Below are 21,842 nucleotides of genomic sequence, written 5' to 3' on the forward strand. Positions count from 1 at the left end.
TGTCATAAGAATACACTCAGTCATCCTCTAAACATATTTAAAAGAACACCACACATTCTAAACCACTCCATGTAAAACCTGACACACAATATGGGCTTGATTAGTCAAATATGCTTAATTGCCATAAAAACGTTGTTCCTTCTTGCCCTTACATCATTCAATGACCTTAGATGAGCAGTATTCTTTTCAACTTCCAATAGGACTAGGGACCGTGGAGAACAAATGGGCTTGTGAAGCTGCTGTTTAACACAGTGGACCACATACGAGCAATTAAACAGTACATTAAAATCTGCTCTTTACGATCATATCACACTTGTCACTGATCCATTAGTAGCTATATCTGCCAAGCAATGAGAATCTTAATTGCTAAATTAATTATGGCCTCTGATGGATGTGACCATCAAATTTATGGCTCGTGTGAATGCTGGCTTACGCAGTAGACAAATGTGTGACAGTATTGCTGACAATTATAGCAGACTAATGGCCTGTTTCATAAGTGCCAACCCTGGTGTCCGGGTTTAAAATCCTCCTGCCATGTTTTTACCACTGGACTGTAATTGAGGCATTGCAGTAAATTTGCTTTTGTTGAAATCCTATTAATATTTGTCTCTGAAATCAGTATATACAGTATAAATAAAAGCAATGGCTCCCCAACATGGATAATATGGCCCAACAAGCTCACCATTGTTTTTTTTCCTTCCAAGTCAAGGCAATCATTGTCAGTATTGCATTGCACAATTATTCACAGCAGATGATATCTTTGTTCCTTTTTCATAAGCATTCCTCTAAAAGTGGTACACAGCTAGCTTTTGTTGTGGTGCCCACAGTACAGTACAGTACCATACATGAATCCGCTGTATTAAAGTTGGAAGACAAGAGCAAACTTATGAAGCTGTATTGATTTCCTCGCTGCCGAGATCAATTTACCGAGTCAGTAGAGGGGGAAATGAATTGATACAAGGCAAACAAAACATGATCCCTTGTCTTTGGAGGCAACTAAATGATGCACCTGTTGAGTTAGAGCCAAGTTCACCCCTTCTCATTCTTCCTTTTACTGCTCAACATGGAATATAACTTCTTCATTCTTCCATTTTAGGATAGTTTTGTTAAACGTTGTAAAGGTGGAACATGGAAAAACAACTCCAATATGTAAAGCTATCATGAATCTCTGAAATGGATGCATCTTTAAAGCTACATTATGTAACGTTCATTACGTTCATTGAGTATCAAAATCTGTATTGACCTTCACAAACTTGTCCTTTTTTAATATATGGATATTGACCCCCACCATCAATTTCAAGTATTCCAATTTGCTTTAAATGTTATATGTGCGCTAGAGAACATACAATATTCTCTTTTTTTTTTCTTCAAATCAGAATCGAAAAATGTTTTAATGCCAAGTAGGTTAGCACATACAAGGGATGTTTCTTGATGATTTGCTGCATAAAAAAAGACAAAGCTGTCCAAAATACAGAGTTTATCTAGGATAATCGTTGTTTTTGGATAAACAATTGAAATAATCTAAGAAATTAGATAACTTCAACCTACTCTTTTAAATTTCTTCGGTGTCTTGGCTTGCATCTCATTTCACTCCCTCCACTTACAAATACAAAGCAGAAGCATTAGCCTTTGAAGGATTTAGGAGTGCAGCATTCGGATGATGATAAACCTTTTGGGTTATTCCACTGAAGGGGTGATAAACAGTGCTATCTTAAACTATCTACAGCCCTGCCAAAAAATGACATCTTTGGTGTTAATATAATTAGATGTCAGTTAGAGTAATGCTCTTTCACAGTAAAGATGATGTAATATGTTACAACTTTTGTTAATAAAGTGCTAAAGAGAGACTCTTTCTTGTCAGTCTCTTAAAGAGTTTATTAATAGAACATAAGGTTCCAGAGCCAGATATTTTTCCTCAGTAAAATTTGGCAAACAACTCGAGGAGATGAGTTATTTCTTACCGGCAGAGCTGGTAATTTAAGGTGCTGCAACCTTTCTGCTGATATTCACACATCTCCGATAATTAATTCCCTGTTGTACTCTATAACATAACTTAAAAACAAACCAAATGCTAGAATATAATTGAGTGTAAATTACTATTACAAATGTCTGGAAATAGAATCAGAATCAGCTTTATTTGCCAGGTATGAGGACACGTACGAGGAATTTTTCTTTGGAGCATCGTTGCTCACATTGTGCTTACACATTCAAAACAATCTAACAATATACACACACTAATATATAAATACTCTATACAGAAACAATATAGAGGCATGAGTGAAATGAACAGTTCATAAAAAAACATTTAAATGTGGAACATAGTGCAAAGGGTACTGGGATAAATAGTATTATGTTATTATATTACAAGATGAACAGTATGAATATTAGGAACAGTTCTGAAATAGGAAATGAGAATGATAAATAAATAACACATAATAAGTGAGATATGAGAATTGGAATGATGAGTAAGTCATAAATAATAAGTGAGATATGAGAATGATGCATAATACTAAATAAGTGGAAAAATAAGTGGAACCAGTAAACAGGTTCTTTAGAGACAGTGTTACTGGGTTATTGACCAGACTTGAACCTGACTCTGTGGGTCAGAAGTCAGCTGTTCATCAGAGAGATGGCTTGTGGGTAGAAACTGTTCCTAAGTTGTTTGGTTGTAGTTGGTTTTGATCTGGGGAGATGGGTCTGCTGTGATGGTTCCTGCCCGTTTCCTGACTCTGGAAAAGTCTAAGTCATGAACGGAGGGCAGGTTGGCACCGATGATCTTTTCTGCAGACATAACTGTCCGTTGTAGTCTGCTCCGGTCCTTTTTGGTGGCAGATCCAAACCAGACAGTGATGGACGTGCAGAGGACAGACTGGACGATGGCTGTGTAGAAGTGGACTAGCAGCTCCTTAGGCAGGTTGAGCTTCCTGAGCTGATGCAGAAAGAACAGCCTCTGCTAGGGGATATAGTGTATCCCAGAAACCTGAAGGATTCCACAGCACACACAGGGCTGTTGAGTATGGTAATAGGAGGAAGAGTGGGGGGTCTCTTCCTGTAGTCCACGATCATCTCCACAGTTTTGAGCGTGTTAAGCTCAAGGTTGTTCTGACTGCACCAGAGAGCCAGCTGATCCACGTCCCGTCTGTAGGCCGACTCATCATCGTCTCGGATAAGGCCGATGACCGTTGTGTCATCAGCAAACTTCAGGAGTTTAACAGATGGGTCTCTTGAGGTGCAGTCATTGGTGTAGAGGGAGAAAAGCAGCGGGTAGAGCACACACCCCTGGGGGGCGCCAGTGCTGATAGTCCGGATGCTGGATGTCATGTTCCCCAGCCTCACCTGCTGACTCCTTTCAGTCAGGAAGTTTGTGATCCACTGACAGGTGGAGGCTGGCACAGCGAGAGTTTTGTGCTGAGGATGCAAGAGTGGGAGAGTTTGGTGCTGAGGATGTCCGGGATGATGGTGTTGAACGCCGAGCTGAGGTCCACAAACTCTTGGAGAGTTGAGGTGTTGCAGGATGTAATGCAGTCCTAAATTGACTGCATCATCCACAGAACTGTAAGCCCTGTAGGCAAATTGCAGGGGGTCCAGCAAGGGGACTGTGATGTCTTTCAGTTGGGCCAACACCAGTCTTTCAAAGGACTTCATGACTACAGATGTCAGGGCGACAGGCCTGAAGTCATTTAGTCCAGAGATGGAGGGTTTTTTGGGGACTGAGATGATTTTGAGAACACTATTAACTGGATTTGGAGTCAGTCCATCCAATTGTACTTGAATGTGACAAAATTGATCATTCAGGATTATGAGGGAAGATTGCACCACACAGGATCAGAGACTCCTCGCTGAAATACGTCTTGGAAGTTTTGGATCTTGAGAGGACGGAAGGCAGTACGTCGACATAAGTGCAACTGTTTCATGTCAGAAATGGAGAGCCAAACCAATCTTCCCAAAGATGGCTGATTTACCTGTTGCTTGTCTCAGTTTATTTAAACCTCCTTTCTACTCGACAGGAACAGATTGTTTCGGACCATACAATGTCGACCTGAGAAAAGAAGGGGTATAATATTCATATGCCTCGCAACCAAATGTGTACACCTTGACGTCCTCAATCATATGGATACAGTCTCCTTTCTCATGGCCCTCCAACGATTCACTTCTCAGAGAGGAAAACCAAACAAGATCCTATCTGACCAAGGAACTAACTTCAGAGAAGGAAACAAAGAATTACAAGACACTTTACATAACCTTTCTCCCACTCTCCAGTCAGTCAGCGTTGGCGCCATCACCAAATATTGTCAAATCAAATCCTATCTAACATCACTTCAAACACGGCACAAATGGCAGATCTCCCGTTGTCATGATTGATTACTCCCAGCTACCAAGAGCTCTTTAGTCCTTAGCAAAGGTGATCCGCCCCCTACCAAGGAAACCCCATTAGGACAGCTGCAGTTACAGTGAAAGGCAAGTTTTATGTCAGACCTGTAGTTCACCTAATCCCCCTTCCTGGTGTAGTATCTAATGATTTGTAACATGAATCAGGTTCTGTTCAAAGTTAATATTACTGATGCAAGGGGGTTTACATTGAGTTGGAGTGAACTTTGGAATGGATGTGATGAGTTGGATATGATCTTTGGTTTGTCACCTAACAAAAAATCCTATATGTTATCATATATGTCACATATGACCTACACATATCCTATATAAAGTATGTCTGAGGTATTGAAAAGGAGAGTGTGTTCATTGGCTTAGCACTCTCCAAGCTTCTGCAGAGCTTGTAAATTGACGCTGAATCTTTGATTCATCAACGGCTGTACAAAAGATCCCTGTTCCTCACAGTTTGACACTTGCTTTCCAAACCTATCTCACTTCCTATACCTCACTTCCTTTCCTCCGGTCTTCAACACTGATTGGTTTTTGCTTCCACCCTAATCACTGACATTGACTTAAGTTCTGATTTCTATTTGTTTCTTCCTAGATTCTCCGACCCAAAAAAGGTGCCTTTGAATAAAATGTATTTTTCTTATTCTTATTACTATTATTATGATTATTATTATTATTATTATGTGTTGCTGTCTGTTCTGTTCAGTTACACATCATTTGCCTAATTCAGTTTAATTAAATAAAACTTCTCTGTGGCAATGCATTATGACCAATGCCCCATGACGATGGCAACCAACCTCAAAAACTGAACACTCCTTTACACTTTCACTTCATGGCTTAAAATGTCTCTAAAATGACAGGACATGGTGATCTGGAAGGTACGGGCTCCAATGTGTTACCATGGCACCTATAATCCTTTTCCCATCTCTAAAAAGAGAGATACTTCATCCAAATTGTCCACTGAAAGCTTTAAAAAAATCATACTTTGATCTTACTCCCTGACGTTTAGCAGACACTTTTCCCCTCAGTTTCTCTGTATTCTTCTTGCTTTTCTTCGTTTATCACTGACACCTGCTATTTCAAGAATGCGGATGATTCCTTCCTACAATATTAATTTGGCTACTATAGAATGGTTTTCTGATCAAAGTCCAGAGTTCAGAAACATGCTCTGTCATGATTAAAGTTAATGCTGCCAAGCATGGTGGAAGACAATGCCAACATGGTTAACAATATCCGTGCGTGTCTCGTCGGCGCCACCTGTTTTCGTTTAGCACTTTTCAGCAGCTGTTCCCATAATTATGCTTGCTGTCAGTGTAGAGAACGGGAGGGTGCACCGCAGCATTGTGCTATAGCGATAAACAAGGTAGTTAAAGGCCACTTATGGCGACACAGTCATTCTCCCGAAGGGGATTCAGCGTCTGTTTTCAGAACACATAATGGGTTGAAGTGTGTATGTGCAGTTGGACATAGCAAAGCACTTTTATCCACCATTAGCTTAAAATGGGAGGCATCTGCTTCATAATGTGCATCTATACAATGGTTCCACGGAAACAGTTAAAAAGTCACCTTTAAAAAAAAAATGCTTTATGTTCTCCTTGATTAGATGTAATTACCTTCTAAATCGCCCACAGGAACATCTAGTGTCAAGCCAACCCTGTATAAGAGTCTGTTTTTGGTGTGCTCACCCACTTATTGATAGCCAGTAGTCACATTGCATTTGCAGTAATGTAGATAGATCTGGCCTAAGATTCACTCATAGAAGCAGACTTCTTCTTTTAATGAGCCCAATGAGCTTTTTCATTAGAAAATCCCCAAGGGTAACAGTCCCAATTTGTCAGCGCTGAGTCAAATGTGCCCATTGCAGAACATGTAATGTTAGTTTGCAAACACTTAAAACCTGCTTCTGCCAGCTGCGCACTACATGCCCTGCTGTTGTGTAACAGCATCGCCTCTCAGGCCCTCTTTGTACCTGAAAAGGGCTGAATTAGTTTTTAGGCTTAGGGGTAATTAATATCTGTCCCCAATGTCATAAAAATGTTGCCAGGAGAAACACCGTCAAAAGAAATTTGTGTTACAATACTTATCACGCGTGCACCACTTTTGCAATTACACCCTTGGCTGATTTCTTTTAGCCCTTTTAAATTCATTTCCAATGACCTTAATGTCACCAAATTGGGCCAAGTGTGGAAAGAAGTTTCCAGCAGTGTTAATTGTTTTAGGCAGTGATGTGCGGAGAACTCAGAGTTATGCGTGAACAGAAGTAATTGTGATTCATTTGCACTCTCCGTTTCTCTCTCCCTTGTATCTCACAATTGCTTTTTTTTTTTTTCTGTTGCTCTGTTCGTCTGACACACACCTGCACACATCCAACACAACTATCGTATTAGCACATGACAAGTTAAGCAAGGAAGAAGCAAAACAAAAGGCCTATTAAGCAGGAAGGGCTCCTTTGCTAGACTGATGAGCAATGCTTTCTTCTCTTTGCCCTCCTCTGTTCACCTGCTCGGTTCTTATGGACAATAGACTGTAATGAATGGGTGCAACCCCGTCACAGTGTTAATTAATAAAGGACTTAATCGTACTATAATAGAGTTTGACTGCATGGCCGTGTCAGAAAGAGCAAAAAACAACATGGACTTCTTTTGTGAGGAGCTGGTCAAGTAGCCAGTCACTTGAGCCGTTTGAGCTAATGCTAATAAGGATATTACAACCCCTTGTAACCACTTAAAATTGGTTTGCTATTGAGTCCTACTTCAATGATTTGTACCTCATAACACATACGCAGCTTTTCTGCACCAGGCAACATTGCATATTTGCAGCTAGCCACGGTATCTTTTGGAGTTGTTCTCTTTAAAAAACTCAAAACATGTGATGCAACCACTGCACACACTCTAGATCTCTTCTTTTCAAACCGTTAACGACTTGTAATAACATAATGTGGTGTGGCCATGACAACAATTTTAAGACTGTCGAGACACTTGCAGAAAACAGGATGGTATGCGGACAATTAGCAGCTTTGTTGCCGCAAGAACACATTTAAACACAGTTTAACAGTGCCAGCATGTAAACAAGTGCCGCACATATTTGCCTACACACAAGTGTGTAAACAAGAGGATACAAACAAGTACTGAACAGCAGATGTATCAGCAGATATATCCATGTGTTACTGTCTGAACAGACAAATCTGAATAATGATTCTGTACTTTGTTTTTGAAAATCTGAGAGGCAACAATGTCATCTCGAAAGTGTGTTAATGGGTAAAGGCTGAGTGTTCAGAGTCAGGTATACTTTGACCCCTGGCAGCTATAGGGGTGGAGGGGAAGGGGACATGCAGTTGTTATCATTGAGTAGTGATGGAGACAATTTGAATTTACAGGTTAAAGGTGCCTTTATTTAGTCTTGCTATCACCAGACCAAGCCAAGCAAAATAGATTTAAGATTGAGCGTTGGTCTGGGGAGGCTGCTCTGTATTTTCTCTGCACAAGAGGCGTGAACAACGGGCATAGTTCTAAAGACTCTGTACGTAATTGGAAAGTCCTTCAACCAATCAGACCAAGGATCCGGGTGATGTAGAAGCAACAGCAGCCTTAACGGGTTGCTGCGCTTCAGTGGCGTTCGGTGGCTGCTATATTCACTTTAAACAAGAAGCTGCTTGGTCACTTTTCTATTGTAATCGTCTTATAACTGCCAATAAGGGCAAAATTGTGGACTGGAGCAGAAGAATTAAACATGCAGGTTTCCTGACCGAGCTGCAGGGCAAAATCAAATCACCGTCACAGTGGGCGGGTTTTAACCAGTCTAGCCTTTATTGGCATTCCCAAAGAAATAAAATTTCCATTTAACCCATCCTATACTATCGAAGACTGAAGGAAACCCACACAAACACTGGGAGAGCATGCAAACTCCACCTAGAAAGGCCCAGAAGATCGCACCCAGGACTCAGCAGTGCCTACGTACTGTGAAATGACAGTGCTAACCACTGATCCACCTCGATGTGTCAATTCATGTTAGCAGAAGGTTTCCTGCCTGTGACCGTACCTGAGATAATAATTTGATTTGAGACAAACATGTTCACACAAGATGTTGTCGTTATCAATTTGGGATTCTGGCTGATAAATGAAATATATTGCTTTCCCTGGTGCTTTTTGATTTAAGCATGCCAAGGTTTTAGTGTATTTACATCAGTAAATCTATTGTCAGTACATTTGTTTTCTCTATCCCAGGTGTATAAATGGTGCTGAGCTTGGAACAATGAGGTGACTTTCTTTCTTTTCTTGTCCAGAGGTAGTTGAATCAAGCTCTGCCCGAGCTGAATCTGTGCAACGAGGCCTGTCGAGCAGCTTGACAAACTCATTCTTGGCCAGCGGCGCTTGTTCCTGTCTGATGAAAATGTTACACTGCTCCCTCATTCTCTGCCTCGGCCTGCTATTCCCAGAACACAGCTCTGAGTGGGTGGTTATTCTGTCATCATTTTTGAAGAGAGCGCGCACACACACACACACACACACACACACACACACACAGGGTCCATCCAAAGTAATTTTTTTATCCAATGTATTACTATGTTCAACTGCTAGGCTAAAAGCCTGTCCAGGGACATAACTCATATCTCATATTTATTTATTTTATTTTGATCAAAACATCTTTATTAAAGATAAAAAAACTGACCCTGCCAATGACGCACAAGGTCATTTATCTACAAGCGTTCTTTTCAGGATGGAAGTTGTATGTTTGCGCCGCGTTCCTCCGGGCCTGCATGTGAAACCAAAAGATCACATTCCACGACTTGAGTTAAGGTTATTTATAATTTTCAATACAAAAGCTGTCAAAGCTTTCTTTGCTGATAACTGTGACTCAATGCCATCTCAATGGAATGTGAAGTTAAACATTGTTGATGCATTGTATTTACACCTGCACTGGAGTTTTTTTTCTCGTCCCCTATCCGGTTCATTCAGCCGTCTGAGGGGAAGCGAAGGGTCGTTTCCTGACAAGAGCTTTTGATTTCTGTAATACAACCGGAAGTGTTGAAATGCAGCATGATTAAATGGATTCCAGCGGTCTGAATTTGCTGTGGGTCCAGTCACGGACAAAGCCCAGTTGGCAAGTTGTACAGACAGGTGTACGGCCGGAGAAGAAAAGCAGCGAGAAAGAAAAAGAGGCAGATAGGAGGGCCGTCAAGAGAATAGGGGCTCAGTCAGAGGGTGTTGAAAAGAGCCTCCACCTGAACGCACCGCTGCATCCTAATAACTTCTTAGCCTCCGAAAAAACAAAAAAAACACCTTTTGCTCTATCATTCCCTTCTTTCCTCCGCTTCACTCTTTCTCCGAGCAGCTGTGAAGGGCACACACCTGGCTACCATCCATCTGGATGTGTGTGTGCACGCGTGTGTATTGATGTAAGGCTATTTAAAGAGGTCTTGCAGTGGGTTTCTGGGGTTGATTGCTCTCATTGCCAGTATTGTTCATGTGGATTTGGCTGCCATGGCAATAACTACGCACGGACAGTTCTATCTGGCCAATCACAGCATGACAGCACTGCTCTCAAGCTTCCTGTGGAGCGGGCTCGGGATAGGACAGTTGTCAGCTCTCATCTGCATGAGAGCTGACAATATTCATGCTGAATATAAATGTGTGAGGATTAAACATATGGGAAGGTGCCCTTGAGCAAGGCACCAAACTCCCAAGAACTCGAATAGAGCACATCACTGGCCAATAGCACAGGCTTGCACGTCTGAATGGGAGACTTGTTATCTCCTCTTTGAAATGTACAGAGCAAGAAGCAGCATCTCATTTTCTTCTGTCAAACTGCGAGGGAAGAAAAACTGTGGACTGAGATCAAAACTGTTGATTTCAGCACATTTACTCAGCTATGGTATGTTGGCTATAGCGCAAAGACTTTTGGTAGAAACTGAACCGAAATTATTCTAAAGCATTGCTAAATCTTTACCAGGTTTTCCTGTAGTCAACATGACAAAGTTTTAGTTCTTCTATGCTTTTGATGTTTTTCTCTACACCATCAGCTGTCTCTCACACCTCTTTTCCCCATCTGTATTTTTCTTTGGTTATTTGTCTTTTACAGATACTCTATGTTAGACCAGTGCAAAATGTCAGAAAAGAGACTGGAGTGGTTGTTTGATGGACTATTTTCCAGCTGATTTGATCATGCTGGGGGTTAGACACTTAACAGTTCTCCCCTGCACCTGTCTGGCAGCTTAAATGAACCGTTTTTTGTGTATCATGCATCAGGATCTGCACTACCAAACAAAACACTACTATGGTAATTTTCAACAAAAGGCCCATGGATCGCACAGGGAAGGAGGGTTGGGTCCTTAACGTGTCACAAATTATCCTTCAAAGGGGTGTTGTTCAAAGGTTGTTTGAGGGCCAAATTGCTACCTGGCGCTTTCAAAGTTTTCGTCCCCACTGTTCCTACACCAGGTTTATGACGGTGGAAAGGAGCGAATGAGTGCTCTCGGCTAGACAGTACGGCCAATTGACGATGACAGCCCTGAGATATGTGACATGCTTGCCATCCATTCGCTTTATTCTCCTGCCCCCCTCATTCTCCCCCTCTTTAGCTTGTCTCCTGCCTGCTTTCCATTTTCTTGTCATTTGCCATCTATGTTCTTTCCGCTAGTCTGTTATCTATTGTTTTTTTATTTTATTCTTTTAGTTTTCCCATCTTTTCACCAAAGTTAAAGTTGGATACTCTCTCTCTCTCTCTCTCTCTCTCTCTCTCTCTCTCTCTCTCTCTCTCTCTCTCTCTCTCTCTCTCTCTCTCTCTCTCTCTCCCTCCCTCTCTCCCACTCTCCTTAATACCCCCCAGCAGCCAGAGGAAGATGACATGGTGTTAACCGCTGACGGAACACAAGAGTTCCTGACCTTTGAGATCCCTCTGAACGACTCAGGCTCAGCGGGCCTGGGGGTTAGTGTCAAGGGTAACCGCTCCAAGGAGAACCACACTGACTTGGGCATCTTTGTCAAATCCATTATTAATGGAGGTGCTGCTAGCAAGGCAAGTAACTACTCCCACCCACTTTCATTTATTGTTTTTTGATGACCTAAATGTAAGTACAAAGATGAGGTGGACAGGACAAGCATGCTGCATGGATACAGAGTCCTTGTCACTGGGATTTTGAGGTGATCACTTGATGTTAATGCTGTCATGCTGTTATGCTGCTAAGTACTGTACTTAAATAGTTACTAGTACTAGTTACTAGTTGCTTTACACATTTAGATTTTTGCACACAAAACACGTTTAGTTTCTAAAAGCTGATGTTTCATTACAAATCAAACTACACAACAACATAAAGGCCTACAAGTCCAGCTGAAACGATTAGACGATTAAACACTGAGTTGATTGACAGAACTGTTTGGATTGTTTGGACTTTCTAAAATGGGAGGATTTTTCTGCATTGAATGCTTTTATTTTTAAAGGTGCTCTAAGCGATGTTGGGTGATGTCACTTTTGGTTGACATTCAAAGTATTTTCAAGTAAAACAAGACTAGCTTGGCCCTCCCTCCTCCTTATCCCGTCCCCTCCCTTCTGTATTCCACGCAGACCCCCTTAGACCCTGGGCTGTCTACAGAGACCACGTTTTTTACAGTGTGTTCTGGGGACAAGTAGCTAGCAGATAGTGAGCAGATGTTTTTTTACAGTGTGTTCTGGGGACAAGTAGCTAGCAGACAGTGAGCAGATGGTTTTTTACAGTGTGTTCTGGGGACAAGCAGCTAGCAGATATTGAGCAGATGTTTTTTTTACAGTGTGTTCTGGGGACAGGTAGCTAGCAGATAGTGAGTAGATGTTTTTTACAGGGTGTTCTGAGGACAGGCAGCTAGCAGATATTGAGCAGATGTTTTTTTACAGTGTGTTTAGGGGACAGGCAGCTAGCAGATAGTGAGCAGATGTTTTTTACAGTGTGTTCTGGGGACAGGCAGCTAGCAGATAGTGAGCAGATGTTTTTTACAGTGTGTTCTGGGGACAAGCAGCTAGCAGATAGTGAGCAGATGTTTTTAACAGTGTGTTCTGGGGACAGGCAGCTAGCAGATAGTGAGCAGATGTTTTTTTACAGTGTGTTCTGGGGACAGGCAGCTAGCAGATAGTGAGCAGAGGTTTTTTACAGATGTTTGCTGTATGTGACAAGAAATATTGCAGCCTAAAACCCGCTGACATTGCTTAGAGCACCTTTAAAGTACATTTTCCTGATAGTACTTACACATTCAATGCAGGATTTTTACTTGTAACAGAGTATGTTTACAGTGAGGTATTAGTACTTAACTTAAGTAAAAGGTCTGAATACTTCTCATAAATACCATGTTTTGAATAGGTTGCTTGGGGAAAAAATTCCATAACGTTTATTACTGTTAACTGTAAGTGTTCATAAATATAAATGTTTTTTTTACAATGTTTAGACATAAAAATGTATGTAAAAAGAAACAAGATTTGGTGAGTGAAAGTGAACATGTGATCCCTGAAATTGTCTCTCTGGAGCAGCTGGTGAATGCACATGTTGGTCCTGTTCAAATCTAATCATGACAGTATGACATGACAGAAGAATTCAGCAATGCTATGACTCAGATCTAACTTCTCTCCGATGGTGTTTGTCTGTAGGATGGCCGTCTACGAGTCAACGACCAGCTCATTGCAGTCAATGGGGAGTCATTGCATGGGATGAGCAACCAGGACGCCATGGAAACACTGCGCATGTCCATGTCGGTAGAGGGCAACAAGCGAGGGATGATTCAGCTCATCGTGGCTCGGCACGTGTCCAAAACCAATGAGGTAGCCTAACAGTCAGGAAGGAGTCACACTCTTGTGCGAGAGACGGAGGAGTCAGATTGAGTCAGGTCTTTGGGCCGGCTGTGGTTCAGTGGTAGAGCAGTCATCTGCCAATCGGAAGGTTGGTGGTTCGATTCAAGACCCCAGTCCCATGTTGAAGTGTACATCGGAATGTAAATGTGTGTGAGTGTTTATCTGATGAGCAGGCGGCAACTTGTACGGCAGCCTCGGCCACAGTGTATGAATGTGTGTGAATGGAGAATGTTTCCTAAAAGTAAATGGTTACTAAATGTAAAAGCGCTTTGATTAGTCGTTGAGACTAGAAAAGTGCTAAATAAAAACAGTCCATTTACTTTATGAAGCGACCACACCACCTTGCAAATCTTCAAACGGTCCCATTTCCTGTGTGAGATTTGTGATAACGTCTCACATTTCCCTCCATTCTCGGTATGGTTTCCTTTGCCCACGGTGGGCCTTGATATGATATCTAAGAAGCACTTCACTGAGTTATGATTGACAGGCCCGCAGAATAACACTGTAGGATAGGCAGATAAAGGAATATGTATTGCGGCTAGGTGGACGTTTGCCATTAAGCAACAGACGAGGATATTGAGGCGAGGAGATTTACACTTCATGAAATGGCCATTGCAATACTGAACTAATACCAGCCTACCTGTTCTTAAAGCGAATCTGTGTTCTCTCACATACTGGAGTAAAAACCAACATGAATGCAAACGTGATTTAGCTCACTGAAATGCAACGCACAGTGGGACTTTATTTCAGAATTGTGGATTCATGTGTGAATACAACACACTCACGCACGTTCACTCGCCCTGCAGCCAGAGGTTGTAGATCAGGTTTGATTAGTGTTGCTGTGACTCTAATTGGAGCCTGTGTCCTGTGGCTGTGTGTCAGTTTGGAGTATCACGCTGAGCCCCAGTCCCCCATCTCTGTCCTTCACCCTCCCTACAAGCCCTCCTTCTCCGAGCGCTCCATCTCGCTCTCTACTCACCACACATCAGCCCCTGCTCTTGTTTTTTTTTCTCGTTTTAATGAGAGTTTTCACCTACCCCCACCCCAACGTGTTTTTATTTTACCAGGTAGACCATAGTATAAATACAGCCAGAGTTGGATTCTCTAAGGTGTCACTAATAATTTGCCATACATTGTGGCATTACTGTTTACTAAAACAATTAAGGCCAATGGTGTTTAAAGCATTGTGACCGTTGACTTCAAGGCACCTAACCCTAACCCTAACCATCGCCTAATCCCAGTGCCTTCCAGCCAGCACTGCCTGGAAGGAGACGTTGGGGGCTTAAAACACAGATAAACATCAGAGATGCCAACCGATATTTTATCTATCTATCTCTTTTTTTTAAGCCACAAGTTGAATGGGAAATGTGGAAACTCTGAGAAACACAACTAAAACTGCATTCAACTATTTAGGTATTGCTCAACTTTTGCGTTCATGAAATGTGACTTCACCCTCATGGTTAGATTACCTTTTAAGATAACCATGTGTCTCATAGTTTTCGTCATAAAAAGATAAAATAATTGCTACAGTGGTATTTTTTTCAGTAATGTAAAATCCTTTGTTATATTGTTATAAATCGCTATGTAATCTTTTTTTCATCTAACAACCCTAGAAATGAATGAATCTCTTACTCCAACTGAATGTTTTGTATCTCAGTGTTTTAGCGGTACCTGAAGCACATCACCGCTGCCCCATGCATTTTTTTATAACAGCGGGCTGTTTTCGGTCTACACAGCTTTCTCTTTTCTCTCTGCCCCTCCCAAATTCAAACTATGGGAGAGGACACATGTCCCCCCGGGGATAGCTCAGCCACAAGGTTCAGTGCGTTCTATCACTTCGGTCCAGTCACTCCACTGTCCTCCTTAATCCCTCACCAGCAGGCAGACAGACTGACGCTGAGTAAAAAGTTAAGGTCACAAACACATTTTCAGAGACAGTCAAAATGGATTTTTTTATTATTATACTACCACTTTGTAGGTGGAAGAATGACAATCTTACATTCAAGTTTATTTCACTTTTAATAAATAAATTAGAAGGACATTTTTATACTAATGATGTTACAGAGAAAGATGTTGCAAAAAGTGTGTAAAACAAAAGGAGAAAGAGATGTAGATTCCGTCTATTAATCTCCCGATACAGGACATCCTACAGTAGTAAATATCCACTGTTTTGGTTTGAAAACGTACCGTAAAGTCAATTGAGGAGATTTGAATATACTCAGAGTAGAAAATATAAGATTATAAATGAAGAATTTAAGGTTAGTTGCGAACCTCAAATAAGAAAGCAGAAGTTAAATGTCGACACAGCCGGCCGGCAGTTACAACCCCCCCTCTCCCCCGCTCTGCTGTGTTGGCCATGCAGATATGTGGGGAGCCAGCACCAGTTTGCCACTGTCACCCAGCCGAATGGGAGTGAGCACTGGAGGCCACCATGGAAATGAATCAGATCCATCACTGTCTGCAGGGGAGAGGAGCTGAGTAGCACAGCCTAATGCATCGTGAGGGGGGTGGGCTTTGATTGGTGCAGGGTATCCAGGCCACCTCACTCCCTGAAAATTGCATTGATTTTATAATGTCTTTGTCTTGTATCCTAAAATATGATCAAACTTTTCATTGCATTGTAATGTTTCTTGGTAGTTTAAGCTGGCTCGTTTCGGTGGGTGTTTGCAAAACCGAAAGCACAGACGAGTCACTGATTTGGAATACGTTTTTCTCCTATGTGATGCAACTGAAAGTGTGACAGCAGAAAATTCACTATGATACAAACATGAAACACATTAATGTAAATATCACATGCATTATGTGACACTCTCTTTGTGTGTCAGGACTGTGTGACCGCTCAGAGTAGCCTCTCCACAAGCAGGCACACACAAATATACTTATAATCCCAACAAAACACACACACACACACGCACATACGCGCGCGCGTATATACGTACAATTCAACATATTGCCCAAGGTCTCCCAGAAGCCCATTTGCTTTCAGCAGGACTTCCAGGCATATCCTCTCAGAGGTGAAGGCAAGTGTTTCAATAGGCTGGTTCATACTGCTGATGATTATGCTCATGTCTGAGGTAAAGTGCTTGGTCTATTTTTACTGCCATTGTAAAGCAGTGGCAATGAGTGGCCTTTGCCTTGGGTTAAAATGAGATTTTTTTCCCTGACCTTGGAACAAAAAAAAAGTACTTCAGCGTGATTAAGGATGTATTCAGGTCTAACAAAGCAGAGTGCCGCGCTGTATGAGGATTATTTTTTAATGTAACACAAAACCAGAAGGTCCCTATGAGGCTGATTGAGAATCTGACAACTCTAGACTCGTATTGCGTCTATCCAAGCCTAAAAAAGAAGCAGTAAGTTAAAAGCCACAAGATCAAAGTCAGACGAGCGACTGAAGCTTCTTAAATACAGTAAGTAGCTAAATGTCCTTGGTCGGTTTTGCCTACTTTTGAAAATCAGCCCTATTACCTATGTCTTATAATGCATTTGATGTGCAATCAGACACAAAACAATGGTAGGCAAAACAAGTATGACATTTCCAATATGCACAGTACACACAAAAGCACAGATACACACTCTCTATATCACTTCCACACACTTTGTACTGGAACAATTACTTTTCCCTCTGTTCTGGTTCCACAGATAGCCCTTGTATGAAAAAGTACCATTCTGCCCCAGATAGTCAAGCGATATGATTGGTCACTAGCAATTTGTTTGAAGCATTGTAATTGCATGGCTGCTTCAGAGTCTGGTTAATTTCTCCTTCTATATCTGAGTTCTATTAATATATCGTCACATGTGTTTAAGCAATTACATTTATGAAAAGTCAATTTAATTCAATTTTTTTTAACAGCCACACTTCCTGAATGTTCTCCCTCTTCTGCGTTTTTAGTGCAAAGTCTGATTATCGAGTCCCAAACCCAAAGTCCTGTAAATGAAATCAAATGCAGCTCTGTTACAATAGTTTGCTTATTGAAAGTGTTAGATTAGTTTTCATATTTCTGCCTTCCATTGTTTTTAGTCTCTTAAATTGGGAGTTTATTTGACTCTCTAAAGGCTCTCTGCCTTTATCTGTGGCTAAATCTGTTATATCTGTGAATCATTATATAAAAAGAACAAAGAAGTCTGTTTATAAGGAAATACAACTAATTTATATACAAAAAGGATTATTAGAAAAATAAAGCAGCTTATTTGTGACATTTTAAAGCTATAGTGCGTAGTTTCTGCAATGACAACACCACTGTTGCATCCACATGATACAAGCCTTGCCCCTACCCCTCCACGCTGTTCCTAGAAGCCAAGGAGCACACGGAGGATTAAAAAAACAGGATGGACTCTTCAGAAGAGGTCATTACTGTCACTCGAGTTTCTGTGCAAAAGTTGCCGGACGACACAATCGGCTGGACATAGTTGTAATGAGAAATACAGAGAGAGTTGTGTGGAGCTGATGGTCTTAATTAGCTTTGTAGCAACTCATTTGGCAACAGCTTGAAAGTAATGGACGTTCATTTATATGAAAATGTTACCCACTAAAGCTTTAAATTATAAGGATGAAGACGGATTTTATATCTGTGTGTACATCCCCCCCCCCCCCCCCCCCCACACACACACACACACACACACACACACACCTCTCCCTTTTATCCTCTTTATTAACTTTCTCAAAATGGTGGATGTTTATTTCTGTCTATTGCAACGGCCATGACACTAGTTAGATATTTATCACACCAGCATCTAAAAGCTGACAGGCTGATGGTAAGCATGCTTGTGGCTGTGTTTCATTTCTCTTATTTGAAACTCATCACCTGACATACGCATACGCCTCTCTGTGCATTTGAGATGTTATTTATGACGAATATCTCCAGCGGACATAGACTATTGCTGACAGACTGGCTGTCTTGTGTTTTTTTTTGCTGTCCTTGACAGCGCTCCAGCAACTTTTCAATGAAGCACTGAATTAATCCGACCAACAAAAACACACTTCCTCCAAGAATTTTTTTCCCATATTCCCTGTCTGTGTTTGAGATAGTACATCTACAGATTGAGGTGAATTTCACAGTCTATTTTTACTTTGTGGTGCTTCGTCAAAGAGTTATTCTGATAATTCATGAGAAGAAGCTTCTGCCTAAGGACCACAGTGCTATCACTTCGGTACTTTGCTTTAGATATTTCTTAACTTTCACTTTCTTTTTGTGCTTGTCTCAGCACAGCTTGCCGTCAAGACCGCCTCAAGACATAAATGTAAAGTTTTTATGTAAAGCAGCACCTCTTTTGACCACTTGAAAGACTTCCCAGTCCAGCAACCACAATTATGTAAATACCATGTGGGACAAGAAACCATGCCCAGTGCATTTAGTCACGTGAGAAACCCAGTTCTGGTTTCATGTTTTCTCATTTCCTTAAGCCACTGACGTAGTACCACATTTGTAGAAATGTCCAGCAGTTGTCCCTCGACAAATTAACTAGTGTCATTGTGACATTTTCTACACTGCTGTGGACTTGATATGCATGACAGCTAATTAACTGCAGTGCTTTGAATTGAAGGAATGTGACAGGCTCATAACAGCATGATGCATAAGGATGTCAGGATAGCATGAATAGAGAGAAAAAGCAAGAGTGACCTCTTCTAAAAGAGTTTATTGTTTTATCTGATACCATACTCATCCATTTCACAACTAACCATTAGGGAACATGGTCAGGCTGGAACACTGCTTTATTATGGATGAGAAGCAGCAGGGGGTAAAGGAGAAAGATCAGAGCGGCAAACACTTTATTGCCTGCGTTCACCTTAGTATTGTTGCATCATAGAAGCTTGCAAACATGTTAGATAAGTTCACTCTGGAAGAGGGTGGATGTAAAAGCTTAGTCTGTATATAAAAGGGCACCAAAAGAGTCTCCTCGGCATGCCAATAGCCCTGTTTGTAATCCATTCCAAAAGCGTTGCTTGTTAGTCACAAGAGAACGTTTATGCAAAGAGACAAGTGGGAAGGAAGTGGCTCGCCCTGACAAAAGATGCTCACTTGGATGAGAGAGAGGCTGATCGATAGAGCCTTGAGAGAGCTATCAGTCAGAGCCCTGGCCTAGTAAATTATGGTTTTATTAGTATTGAGCTGACCACGGCTGGGAGTGACCTTAAAACATTGAGATGCTGGCCCACATCAGAACTAAGAGACAGGGAGGGAAATCTGTGTCGACCTTGCCCCCCACCCCCCCCCCTGCTTAATATGGAGTGATTGAAGTTAGATCATGATTTGGAGGGACTACAGCGTCAATGCTGTCAAAGCAAATAGCAGTGATTCATGGGAAGTGGATAGAGTGTGGGCACAAGGCGGTGCACTCTGGGAAATGCAGTTTGCAATGAAGTGGTGACTAAATTGAGGAAAGTACATCGCAGAACAGCAGAAATGCAATTCCAGCGCTGCTGGGCCCTCATTCCCAGCTGGCTCTCTGAGGACTAACTCATTTAGGAGCAGCAGGGGAAACTCGATAGGACCAATTGAGAAAATAATATATTGAATCTGGTGGTAGAGTGGGCTGCTTGGGCACTATGGAGGACTGCCCAAGTGAAGTGTCTGTTAAAAACCCAAGCAAAACACACACGTGTATGTGAATATACACACACACACACACACGCATGCACACACTCACACAATTCAATTCAATTTAATATTATATATAGTATCAAGTCATAACAAGAGCTATCTCGAGACACTTTACAGTTAGTGTAAGTCTAGACTAGACTCTATAATTTAGAAAGTCCAAACAATTCTAGAACACACACACACACTAACATTCCTCTTAATTCCTTTCAAATTGCAGTGTAGTACATGCTGTTTTCACTTGTTAGCTGTATGTAATAGTATTGCTCTGTGCTTTAACTTGGCTAATATCAACGACGACACAACTCTAGACAGGTTGCAACCAGAATTACAAGTGCCTGCTGAAGAGAGAAAAGGAAATGTAATGTAAAATACTTGTTGAGTGAACATTTAAAAAAACTAGCTCACGTAAAATGGAATCGATACTACAACAGCAATTCATCTTACTATAAGTTGTAACATTTTAACATTGTAAGCAAAAAATGACAAGATGACAGCGTTGTATATGTTGTAGCCTTGTAACTGGTTATAAAGGTAGTGAACCCAACAATATTTAGCCGTATGGTGTTAATTAAGCTATTGTGTATACATTTGGATGTTTTTGTGTTGATTTAGGTTTTTATCCATGCTACAAGCACAATTCTGTGGATTGCAATGTTGATCTAATTGTTTTTCCACTGGTATATCTCAATAATTATTGGGTGGCTTGCCATGACATTATGTACAGAAATTTATGATACCCAGTGGATGAAACCTACCGACTTTCCTGATCCGTTGAAACCCCTAGTGCCACCAAAAGGCTGATGTATAAGGGTTTGAGTGAAATGTCTCGAAAGGTGTTGAATAGATTGCCATGAAATTAAGCACACACATTCTCCAAAGGATGAACGGTCATAACCTGTAATTTAGAACCCTAATCAAGTCAAACTTTTAATAATGAATTTCCCATCACCCTCAGCTGTACATTATGCTAATTGGCAATTGTTAGCATGCTAATGCACTAAAAGATGGTGAACATGGGAAACATAACTAAACATCAGCATGTTAGAATTGTTACCATGAGCACGTTACCATTCTAATGATAGCTTTTATCAGTGCAGCTTCACAGAGCTTGGCTGTAGACCCTTGCATTCCAACATACAGATACATAGTAGTAGGCAAGCTCTGGCCGATCTTAAATCTTATATAATTGTATTAAGCATGTAATTGAGACTCTTCTCTGACTGTGCTGTTGTTTTCAGAAAGACACACACAATGAATTTGGCTTTGGATCCTCACGTATACACATTTTTATATACATGAAGTGTGTTTTCTGTCTAATTTTAAATGAGGTATGCATTGTTAAACCGTTGTAATACAACAATGTCGCCTGAGACTTTGCGGTCCTTTATCGCTGCTAGAAGCAGACCTTGCTCCACTTCAGTGGTGCTGACAAGTCAACAACTCTGAGCTTTTGAGCATCATTGGCTCACATGGTTGTTGATTGCATCCTGTCGGAGGACATTTGCATAAAGTTGTAGCAATAATGGAAAGTAGCGTGCAGAACTCAAATCCTAAAATGTATCGGGTGCATGGCAGTGGCATGGATCATGAAAACAAGTTGAGTTAGACCCTAGGTTTGTTTTCATGTAGTTTCTGCAGGACAAAAAAACTCAGGAGCAGCACAACTCTCAAACTTAAAGAAGATTCGGTAGAACTTGATGAATTACACAAAAGCATTTAAGTTTAGCTGCACCTTCAATGTAAACAAAGATATTTGCAGGCGCCATAAACATAGATGCTAAAGCCTAGTTTAGCCTATCTATCTCTCTGGGAAGTATGCAAAAGCTGTGGTTGGACCACCGACCTCCAAAAGGACACAGCCCTGAAACAAAAAATTCCCTCACAAAGAAGTACTCCTCTGCCTGGTAAGATTATGAGGTTATGTTGGACACTGATTTGAATGAGACCCGGGGTATGACTGTCTTAACTTACATAGCATGAGTTTGTAAACTTGAAATTCCTCCAAACACTTACCCTGCTATTGTGCTGATTCCATCTCAGAATGATGTTTTTGTG

The 21,842-nt window shown here is 41.2% G+C and overlaps 1 protein-coding gene across 4 annotated transcripts in view; it reads left to right on the forward strand.

The window, feature by feature from the left end:
- Nucleotides 1-21,842, forward strand: part of LOC117937671 (partitioning defective 3 homolog) — a 368,949-nt gene that overhangs the window by 191,391 nt on the left and 155,716 nt on the right. For 3 of the 4 annotated variants that reach the window (XM_034861772.1, XM_034861774.1, XM_034861775.1), the window contains exons 13-14: nucleotides 11,203-11,391; nucleotides 12,988-13,158. In XM_034861772.1, coding sequence (XP_034717663.1) covers nucleotides 11,203-11,391; nucleotides 12,988-13,158 — 360 coding nt within the window. The remainder of the gene's footprint in view (nucleotides 1-11,202; nucleotides 11,392-12,987; nucleotides 13,159-21,842) is intronic. The other variant, XM_034861773.1, reaches the window with a different exon arrangement.

The sequence above is a fragment of the Etheostoma cragini genome, chromosome 22 (genome assembly GCF_013103735.1).
Source record: "Etheostoma cragini isolate CJK2018 chromosome 22, CSU_Ecrag_1.0, whole genome shotgun sequence".
In the NCBI taxonomy this organism is placed as follows: Eukaryota; Metazoa; Chordata; class Actinopteri; order Perciformes; family Percidae; genus Etheostoma; species Etheostoma cragini.